The sequence below is a fragment of the Lactuca serriola genome, chromosome 5 (genome assembly GCF_051521515.1).
Source record: "Lactuca serriola cultivar US96UC23 chromosome 5, Lser_US96UC23_V15, whole genome shotgun sequence".
In the NCBI taxonomy this organism is placed as follows: Eukaryota; Viridiplantae; Streptophyta; class Magnoliopsida; order Asterales; family Asteraceae; genus Lactuca; species Lactuca serriola.
Genome location: NC_136412.1, coordinates 210544913 through 210556543, shown reverse-complemented (window position 1 = coordinate 210556543; position 11631 = coordinate 210544913). Strand labels below are relative to the sequence as shown.

The 11631-nt window shown below is 37.9% G+C and overlaps 1 protein-coding gene across 1 annotated transcript; it reads right to left on the bottom strand.

Moving 5' to 3' along the window:
* Positions 1–8142: 8142 nt before the first annotated feature.
* On the bottom strand, positions 8143–9627 carry LOC145053526 (zinc finger protein CONSTANS-LIKE 5-like). Its single transcript, XM_079001576.1, has 2 exons — positions 8763–9627; positions 8143–8659 (listed from the first exon to the last, which is right to left on the bottom strand). The coding sequence occupies exons 1-2, from the start codon at positions 9534–9536 to the stop codon at positions 8252–8254; spliced, it is 1182 nt and encodes a 393-aa protein (XP_078857702.1). The 5' UTR covers positions 9537–9627; the 3' UTR covers positions 8143–8251.
* Between the last annotated feature and the right edge of the window lie 2004 nt (positions 9628–11631).

Genomic DNA, 11631 nt, shown 5'->3' with positions numbered 1-11631 from the left:
GGAACAAGGTTGCCACGACGTGGCAAGGGCCAAATTTGCCCTATAAATAGCTTTCAAGGGCCAGCCGTTTAAGGTTGCTATTTTCTCTCTTCTCTCTCCCGTTTTGCATCGATTTACGTGCCAGAAATACTCCGAAGCCCTGGTATTATTCTCTAGCCCCGAGGCAAGTCCCGAGATCCCGAAGATCCCGAGAAGTGCGGTTCCCGAGCCGAAGCTCTGCCCGCGAGAAGTTCGATTTTTGAAGAGATCTTCCAGATCTGCTGAGGATTACTACTTCTGCAAGTCGTAGTGCTGTCCGATCATCTTCTGATCAAGTGAGTGTATACTACCTTTCATAAACACGATAATAATACAAGTATGGTTTGAGTGTATTAAGTATATTGTGATTTATATGTGTGAGTGTGTGGTTACTTTCTTCTAACACATAAGTATGAAGTATTTGCTACGAAATACGTGCTATGTGTTTATATATTGTTGTTTAATTGAGGTATTAGTGGAATGGATGAACTATATAGATTTTTAATGAGTTAAACTATATATGTATTTTATATCTACAAATATGTTGGGTAGGACATGGGTAGATGAGATCCGTGAGTAGGGATCAGATCAAGAGGTTAGTTTAGATCCGTGAGTAGGGATCAGATCGAGAGGTCAGTTTAGATCTGTGAGTAGGGATCAGATTAAGAGGTTAGTTTAGATCCGTGAGTATGGATCAGGTAAAGAGATAAACTTGCTATTAGTCCGAGAGTATGGATTAAGACTAAGTTAATTGTCCCTAGTCCCGGGGTATGGATTGGGCACAGTTTTAGATCCGGGAGTATGGATCAGACCAATAGGTAAACTTGTTATTAATCCGGGAGTATGGATTAAGACATAGTTAATTGTCCCTAGTCCGGGAGTATGGATTGGGCACAGTTTTAGATCCGGGAGTATGGATCCGACCAAGAGATTAGTTTAGATCCGGGAGTATGGATTAGACCAGGAGGTTAGTTTTAGATCCGTGAGTATGGATCAGGTAGTTTTAGATCCGTGAGTATGGATCAGGTAGTTTTAGATCCATGAGTAGTGATCAGGTAAAGAGGAAAAATATTTGATGCGAGAGTTTAAATCGTGTCATTGTGAGGATCGATGGGGTAGGTTAAAGAGTTGCCTCTATATGGTGAAATTGTGCAAGTTTGAATGTTTTATATTTATAAATATATGATATAACATTGTGGGATGAAAACCCTATATGCTCACCAGGCTCCCAAGCCTGACCCACTCAGTTTTCTTTGTATCACAGGTATTAAATACGAAGACATATTTAACAGAGAGATTTAAAGGAGATATAAATCAATTGTGTAATTAAATGTAAGTTCTGCTTATGCTTATATGTCTGTATCGGAACATGACATCCCGAGGTTTTATTATTGAATGAAAATACATTCTTTTTGAGAAATGTTTTGATAAGTTATTATCATATTTTGTTTTGGGAACAAATTCCGCAACCGTATCTTTAAAAGATTACTCTGATTTTATAAAACAAAGCATAAGTAAAATCGGTCTTTTCTGGCCGTGAAAATGGGGATGTCACACTATTCTTGGTGAATAACTCATGAAACATTCACTCCTTAAATAGCATAGAAGGAACTTGGTACAAACCGCTGACACATTCTAAGAACTGGTTACAACTAAGTGTTTGACAATTTGACACTTAAAATATTCACACAATTTGGTCCTAAGAATTGTTACATCAATATAAAGACAAAAAGCATTTAACGCTTGTACATACTTTTGAATCCTAAGTATCTTCATCTCAGATTCGATTTTGCTTCAACATACTTCACATCTCGGACACAGGTTGACTTCAGATCTTGATTTCTTCGGATTACTAGAGGTTCACTTTTCATGTATTAACAATCTCCCCTAAGTAAACTTAGCAATCAATCAACTTAGTTGGCATCTTAAAATATGAAGAGGTAAGCACTGTAGAGCCAAATTCGGACTTTTGTAGAACGGTTGAATGAACAAGATTCTTTTCCAAGACTCGGAAAAAATCTTTCATGTTGTTCTTCTTTCTCAAATAGATGTATCCGAGCTCAGATTCATCAATCAATCCTTTTGCCAAGATTTGAACTTCAAGTAGTTCACAAGAAATTTTCACCAACACTTTTTCTGTTCCAAACAGGCGTGCGAACTCGATGTCGGGTCTGCAGAATTTAGGTACATAATTCTTCAAGAAGTTAATTGCAGTACTATAAGATCTATTTCTCAATTCATCACTCTGACGACTTCGAAAATGAACTGCTATTGTGAGAATATTGTTAGGCTTGATAGATGGAAAATCTAGTTCGTGATAGTGATGGTGGCTTCTTTGTTCCAAGAAATGTGATATTTGTACAACATGCAATTTAGGTCGAACTTGCTTTGAACCTTGTTTCTAAACACAACAATCTTTGTTATTAGCTTTCGAGACCACACTTCTTTCTGAGGACGTATGTTAACGGGATAGAATGTCTTCAACCACTCTCTCTCTCAGTTCTGATGATAGTCTGAGGATCATCATAAAGTGGAGCGAACTTGATGTAGTATTTTCCGAAAGGAGATATTGGGAGATCGATCTGGTCGGAGTGTTACATGGGCATATCTAAGTACATAAAGGGCACAATAACTTGATCATGAATTATTTTAGCTTGAATCCGGAAGCTTTCTTCGAGTTCTTGATCTAATTGAGCTTGAGACCAGCCTTCGGACATTTTAAAGGTCCTTCGAGAGCTGTTTGGTTCCAAGGGAACATTCTTTCCTTTGTCTTGAGGCAACTTATTCAAGTCAGAAATGACTTGTTGAATGGTTTTAGAGATAATGAACTCTGGAGGAGGAGTGATTAGGGGCTCTTCTGGAATATCATCTGGTTTCCGAGCAGGAGTATCTTCATCAATCGGGACGATTCTCGAAGATGGGATAGGAGGCAGCATTGACTGAGTAGCTCAGAATGCATCAACGGCGAGTTTCATCATGATTTTAGCCATTTCACGGCTTCTTTGAAGTACATCGGCCAAGGATGATGGCCAAGTGACAGTGGACTATATCCTTCTTTCTTCCTCCGAAAGAACCTTCGTCGGATATTTCCTAGGAGCATGAAGTCCTACAACACCATTCTTGATTCGGTTGTCATTTTCTTCATCTTCTTCTTCATCTTTTGTTGGAGGGTCCATGGATTCAACCTGTATCACATCGTCATCATCAGATTCCTATCAGGGAGAGAATTCCGAGGCAGGTTTCCATTGAATTGTTCGACCCTTGAGACTACGTCCTTCTCCCCCTCTTCCTTTGGAAGGACCAACATTTGAGGCAAGTCTAGCAGTGGCTTGCACTTCAAATAATATTTCGAATACTCTCTCAAAACTCATATTGATTTGTTTGGAGAAAGCATCGTAGGCTCCAGTGGGCTTAAGCTTTCAAATGATCAAAGAAGGTGCCCAATATAGAGAGAATTTCGTCGAACTTGTTGTTCAGAACATTAGCGATGTTCCAACAAGCTCCGATGAGTTTAATCAGGACATGTTACATAATCAGGTTGAGTTTTTCCTTCTTTATGATTTCATTCTCCATCTAATGGATCTGTTTCTCATAACGCACATGAGTTTGCTTGATCAACTCATTAATTGTGTTAATCATGTCGTTAAGGATCTTTAACATGGTAGTGGTGGTGGAGATGTGGTGATCCAGGCTATCGTTGTACTTCTATTCTACTTCTTCCAAGGTGTGCTTGAATCTTAGAGAGATGAGCTGATCAAGTTGATCTGCTCTTTCAGCTTCCGAGGGCCTAACTTGTTTAATCTTGAAAAGAGATTTCAGAATGACATCGAGATTTGAGTCGAGGTTGGAGACTTTTTGATCAAGCTTAGAGGCTAGTTGCGCCATAGTTTTGTCAAGGGATTTGACCTTGGAGACAATTGTTGCTACATTGTCTCGAAGTTCCAGGAGGGCAAATAGATCAGCAATGTTCTCATCCGATGAGCCAATATCCAAGGTGGAACTCTCAGACTTTTCATCATCACCACCTTTATCGCCTTAAGGTTCAGAAAGAAGGTATAAGTTTATGTTTGAATTCCTTAAGGAGGATTTGTTTCTGCTTCACCTCCTTGAATTGCTTCGACATGGTAATTAATTTGAATTTCTTCTTCGACATGTTCAGAGGAGGATGACGACAGTACGAAGTCATAGACTGGCTTTGAAGAAGATGGCTTTTATAGAGTCTTTAATGTGGCAAAAAGTGGAAGAGCGCCAATAGAAGCATTACCATCGTCGAAAATGAATTTCGTTGAGTGTTCTTCATCCGAGGGCGGCTGGAAGGCATCACCATGTGGAAACTTTGGAGAATTGGCAGGGATGATTATTGCGTCATGAGCTTCTACTGTAGCAAATGTCTAAGCTAGATCTGAAGAGTTAAACCCTTGATCTATTTCTTCATCGGTGGGAGCAGTGAACGACAAGTTGCTATGAATGGCCCTTTTTTGCATGGAGATGGGAGTGGATTCAACTTAAGCTCGTGTCAGCTCCGGATGTCTCGTATGATCCCTGTCAACAAATACATTCCATTTAATGTCAGCAGAACCTGGTTGTCCTTCACCTGAACCAGGTATTAGCCGGTTAGGACTCTACAAGTTAAAGGGACAACTCCATATTTTGAGAGCTTAGAATCCAAGGTAGGGGACCCAGATTGTGCTTGTGTAGAAAGAATAGGAATGTGCGACGTGAGTTTGTTCCATGAAGCTTCAAGGAACTTAGGTCAACACCTGCACCATCTAGTTGGGAAGATAGGGATGGATTATGTGGAGACTCCCCATGAGAGTATGCCTGTGATATTGAAATCCCGAAGGGTACTTCAAAAGAATGGTTAAGAGGGGTTTTCGCACGTCTATAGTCAGACGGAATGTCATTGCGTGATTCTTTTAGAGAGGGACCATTGATTTCAAATGAGTGATAAAGCAACATGAGTTTACCATAAATTCATCTAGCCGGGTTACAGTTAATGTTCCTCTGTTTAGTTAATAAGATATTATCTAACCTCAAAAAATCACAATCTAAAGTAACATTATTTAATTTAAAATTTAAACCCATTATTCTAGAGTTTTTGCTCCTCGACTCTATTTTTAGCTTTATACAACTCATCCATGGTACGTTCCACCTCACTACTCATATAGATCAGCAAATCATTCAAGTAAGAACATGCATCATCAATGTCAAATAAAATTAAATCATATGAAGTTGAAGGAATATTGTTAAGGCCAGGATACCGGAATTACATTCAAGATCCTCAAACCTTAGGATCCCCAAAAAATACTTCAGGATCCTAACTATTATCATTTATTCTCCTAACATTTATAACGGTTGTGTGCTTTGTTATTTTTCTCATATGTATAGAAATAGTCAGCCAAACACTTAGTCTCAACGAATAGTCATCGAGACCATGCAAAAGACCCCTGAGACCAAGTAAAATAACGTCTATAAGCTGATCTCGGAGGATCGCAGAATTGTCGGACTTCTTGTTTTTAGCTTTAGACTATAAAAAACACATGTATTCATCACACTACACATGAAACTTAACAGAACTACAATACTTGTACTTGCTTTTCATACATGTATCTATGTAATCGTCATTTTCAATCAATAAAACTATCAAGGCAGTTGATTATTATCACCTCCTAAGGATTTATGCCGAAGATCCTATTAAGGATCAAGGGCTTTCCTTGTAAATCACTCGTGTCACTTTGATCATCATTTCATATTCATTCTACCCTGAACATCACAGCCTCTCATAATATTTCGTTGATTTTTTATTGTTCATATTTTACCAAAACAATTTGGTGCCTACCATTAGGCTGTGGTGTTCATAATCGTTCGAAAAAGCATGTCTACACAATTGACGCTGACCTCTTCCTCAATTCCTCCCATTTCCTCCAAAAACCTTCCACCACCTCTAGCTGGAGCTCCCAACAAATCCTCAGAAACACCAAAGAAAAACACCTCTCCGGTCATACCCTAGCACTCCAGGATACCCCTCTGCTGATTTCTGACAATGAAATCTTCATTGTGATGAAGAGACTAGAACGACAAGTCACCCAGCAGCAAGAGCATAACAGGACAATTCTCAAGGAAGTGGAGAGAATGAGGACAGAAATCCACAAGCCTCAGGAAGTAGCACCCTCGATCTTCCAGCCCAAGATCCTGAACTTTGACAACATGGGATCCTCAGCAATCCGCCACGAGATATGATCCTCAATACTGGCCTCTATTCCCGGCTAGGACGCGACTCCGAGAGAACAAGCCCATACGACCCAGGATCCCAACAAAACCTTTGTTACTCCTAATAACAAGGATCCTAGTAACCCCGTCAACAATAGTATATTTACTACTAACTCGATGGATCTGGATACAGGTTTAAGCCTGATCATGGCTAAGGAGCTCCAAACACTAAGACAAATGATCTCAAGTGTGCCCGGAGTAGTTCAGCTTGTACCAGAAGTATCCTCCACATCCCATAGGATCCCAAGATTTGTTTCGACAATGGATGACACCGAAGTCCCAAAGCGCTTTCAAATCCCATCATGAAGCCTTATGACGGGACTACAAATCCTGAGGAGCATGTGACACAGTACAGGGTAAGGATGGAAATCATTTCCATCCCCACTCACTTAGAAACTTGTCTGTGCAAGGGTTTTGGTTATCCCCTCATGGGATCAACTTTAAAATGGCTCCTTAATGTTTCTCCTTATTCTATTATATCGTTTGCTCATTTGATTAATTTATTTAACAATCAATTTTCTTATAGCTGAACATTCGAAAAGACCACTAGTGATCTTTATCAGGTGGTCCAAGATCCTAAGGAGTCCCTTAGGACTTTTGTGAACAAGTTTGGCAGGGAAGCTCTAAGTATCCCTAACATCGACATGGAGACTACAGTTGAAGCCTTTAAAATTGGCCTAAAGAAGGCTTCTCTCTTTTAAAAAGACCTCATAATGACTCCATGCAGGAGGATGGACGAAGTCAGAAGCAAAACACTAAGGTTCATCAGGCTCGAAGAAAGCAAGGAGATCCAAAAGAGGAGAAACCCACGAAACTCTTACGATCACCCCAATAAAAAGGCCCACTCCTCGTCCCAAAGCCCGTATAAGTCAAAACCATATTCCAAACCTGACCATCATAGTATTAATGCCCTTGAAAATGAGGGAAAGGGAGTGCATTTCCCTAAAATTACTTACTATTGTTTTTATGTGGATATTTCAGTTATAATATTTTCTATGCATGACCTTTTAGACAAAGCAAGATGACTTTTATGACATTAGCCCATATATATATATATATATATATATATATATATATATATATATATATATATATATATATATATATATATATATATACTAGCCATTTACCCGCGCAAAGCGGCGGGCAACAAATAGTTTGTTTCGACAATTAATTTCTTTTCGATGGAGAATGATTATTTCCAATTCAATCGTTAGTTTGTTTTAGGAAACATAAATTATAGGGTGTTGAGTATTTATTTGGATGAAAAAAAGATATGGTCAAAAACCTTGGAAGAGAAGATTTATAGGAGTTTGTTTAAATTTTAATATTATTTTATTAGTGATTAGTTGTACAATTAGTTTAATGATTTGGACGTCTTAAAAAAATATTATTATTTTATTCAATCTATTTTTAGAAATAGTGGGATTTGTTTTATAAGATAGTAAAGATATATATATATATATATATATATATATATATATATATATATATATATATATATATATATATATATATATATATAAAATAAGAAAATTTTAGTTATTTCATATCTATTAGAGACCAAACATGAAATTAACTAAAAACATAAGGACCGTTAATGTAAACATTTGAAATAACTAGACTTTATTCAGAAAAACCATATAACCATATATACCATTTATGTAATTTACTCTTTTGTAATATTGCACGTTAAGAATAGTAGTGATCTTGGTTGCCCAAATAGTCATTACTACCTTTGACTTATGAAAATTTGGAGCGACTTGTCGACTGAACAGTTGCCCCTTGGATCTGGTCAATAGTCAGATCTGATACCTATCGTACCACCATCATTAGCAACGTAAACACACCAAATTATTCAGAATCTCAGTAAATTAGATTAAAACAAAACTAATTTTAGCCGATTTTCCGCCAAATTATACACATATTACAACATCAAGATTCAAGATCCTATCGAATCAAATCAAAACTCCCGGCAATACGACGGAACGACGCCGTACTCCACCTCCCCACCGTAACAACTTTTGGCAGAAACCCCCGTCGACGCCGTGAACAACCACCTATCCACATCGGAATCTGTGGATTCCGTCCTCTTCGCGAATCGGCCTTTGATTCTCGGCCGTGTCTCGGCGTATGCTTTCCGTGAGGCGTATCGGATTGTCTTCTCGAATTTTCTGTTCTTCCTTTTCTCTCTGTACCTCATAACCCTTGCCTCCCTATCAACCCCGGACAATTGTGTAGCTTGTTGAGAACCGGTGGTGGCTCCGTTCAACTCGCCACCGCCGCTCACGTGTAGAACGAACGGATGAGATACGTCGGACATTGAATTTCCTTCCGGGACGATACCCACATCGATTGAAGACGAAGATACCTGAAATTTGAAATTTCGCCAGATTTTGATATGTAAAGATTCTAGTAGAGTATATAATGAAGAAATCGTAAAGCTGGATGTATTCGAAGGATTAGATGTTTACACTATGGCTGAGCGATTGAGAGAGATAACTGTTTTTGTTGAAGGAATTGATATTAGATCTGGTGAAATCAATCTCGTATCGATTTTGATTTTCCGGTGGCGGTGGAAAATGCTTCGCCGGCGGCGACACGTGGAACGGAACTACACTGTCGTTAACTGAATCATGATTATGGAAGTGGCTGTGGAATTTTGTGTCCGTTGGAACAGGGAAATCGAAATCAAGGAGGTGATCGGATTCCGGAAATAACATTTCGATTGATTTGATATCCACCGGAGAACTATCGTCGCTAGGAAATTTAACATCGATATTGATTGTATCCGCCGGAATTCCCCAATTAATATCGTCGTCGTTTGTTACAGAACTGTTCATATCATCATTCCCGTTCCCGGAGCTAAGTTCGAGGAAGTTACAGGCGGAGGACTTCATCAGGATATCACCACAATCATAAAACGGAACCACCGGAACCCGGTCATGTCGGCGAGAAAGCGGATTAGCCGAATGTATATCTCTGTCGCACGTCACACATAGCGCGGCGGCGTCCGCCTTACACGTCACACTCGCCGGCGCCTGTTCACACACCTCACACATCCACACACGTTCGTGTCTTACGTCGCCATGCATCTTCACATCACACGCAAGACACAAGAACACGGTGTCCTTACGGCAGAACAGCAACGCCACGGCGGTCTTACACGAATCACACGGCTTCGCCGGCGCGTTCCAGCCCGCCGGAAAACACTTGAGGCCACCACCGGTTTCCAACTGCATCCTCATGATATATATGTTCTTCGAATTTTGGTAGTTGAAGTGTTGAACAGTTTTGCTCTCTGTGGAATCTTCTATTGCATTGATCAACAGGAAGCCGGAGTGTGTCTATCTATATCTGATCTAGGTTGGGAAGATGAAGTAGTTGACGAGTACAGTGATGACACGTGGATTGATAATAGCCATAAAAAAGATTTGATGATTAGATAAAATAAGATTTTTTCTAAGTTGTCATGTGTCTGTCCTGCCCACGTGTAGGGGCCCACTTCAGACTGACAGCTGTGCTGCTGAAATCTTGGCGAAACCATACTGTTGACGTATGTATGTTATTATTTTATAAACCCAAACTATATCCAATAAATTTCAATTATTTTTTTGTTAAAATGTCTTAACTATTATTGTATACTATATCCTTTGCCTTTTTTTTTTTTTTTTTTTTTTTATTATTATTGTATAATATATCCTTTGGCTTTTTTTTTGGTTCACAAGTAGCTTAGTTGTAGAGAATTTTAGGTTTGAATCCTATTTCACATTCAACAACTTTGTGTAATGCCATGGGTGTATACTTTCCATATTATCTCCCTCCACTTCATCGCCATTTATTTATTGGTGTACTAGCATCATGAGCCATGAGCATGGTGAATAAAGACAAATGAAGAACAGAGAAGAAGACTTTGATGGAAGAAGATGAGTTGAATAGAAAAAAAAACGAGGAAAATAGAAGAAGAGAAGAAGAAGACTACGATAGAAGAAGATGAAAAGCTAATCGGCCAATTCCTTCATTGCTTCCTATTGTAGATACCATGAGAGATCACGACCGTGGCATCAGAGATGGTGTGCATGATCGTGGCTAGCTTGCCACATGGTTGTGTACTCATGGTTGTATTAGTAGGTGGGGAAGAATTGACAAGGTTTCTAAATTTCTAGGCACATTTTTATGTATCTACTTATATTAATATAAGAAAAAAGGTGTATGATATTAGGTTTGCCCATGCAATGAAAAAGGAAAAAACAGATTAGAGACAAGATTGAGAAGACTAAGAAATAATCTAAGTAATTAATCATTTTTTTACTTAGAAAATTATTATTTAAGGTCCTTAGTTTTTTATTTTGTTTGGAACCTCAAATCGATTTGAATCAGCCCTGCACATACGTCTCGTGACCAGTATATCATTGGCTCGAGTCAGAAACATTTATTTTTTCCATAACTGTATTGTTATTTATAATTATTCATCTCATAGTATACTTGTAACTGTGTTTCAAAGATGTAATAATCGATTCTCCGGGGTGGCAACATTTTCTGCAAGCAAACATATTAATGGCAAGTAATGCATATTTGTTACTCCTTCCCTCCAAAAATTATTGTTCACAGACAAAAAACACAAAGATTAAGAAAATATTAATTATCATAAACATTATTAAATAAAAAGACAGTCTTACATTTCTATTGTATTTAATTCAATTGTAGTTGCATTTAATTCCATAGTAGTTTAACTAATAATGAAGATATTTTGGTAAAATGGATATTTATTTTTAAAAGTAGACTATTATTTTGGGACAAACCAAAAAAAAAAGATGAACTATTAATATAAGACGGAGGAAATAATTAGCAGTATTAGCATTTTCTTTTGATATGCTATTCTATTACACTCTAAGAATTGCGTAAAAAAATGTCGATTGGGAATAAGCATACATTAAGACCATCTCCAACCCATCTCCATTCCCCCCCCCCCCCCCCCCCTCCCCCCCCCCATAAATAGAGTAAAAAATGGAGTAAATAGTGTTTCATCATCAACCCTACTCTATTTTCTATCCCATTTTTTACTCTAAAAAGTATATTCCTAGAATATTCTATTTTTATAACTTATATATATTGTCAAATACACCCCACTGATAATTAAACTTTATATGTATGATTAAGTAATATAAATTAGTATTAACATTATAATATAAATATTAAATATTGCATTTAAATTATAATTAGTAGATAAAATAAACTAGAAATGTATAAAACAAATGAAAGGGACCAAAATTAGCAACCAAACTTCACCTTCATTTTTTGAGATTCATATCTCCAAAAATAGAGGTGAAAATAAGATAGTGT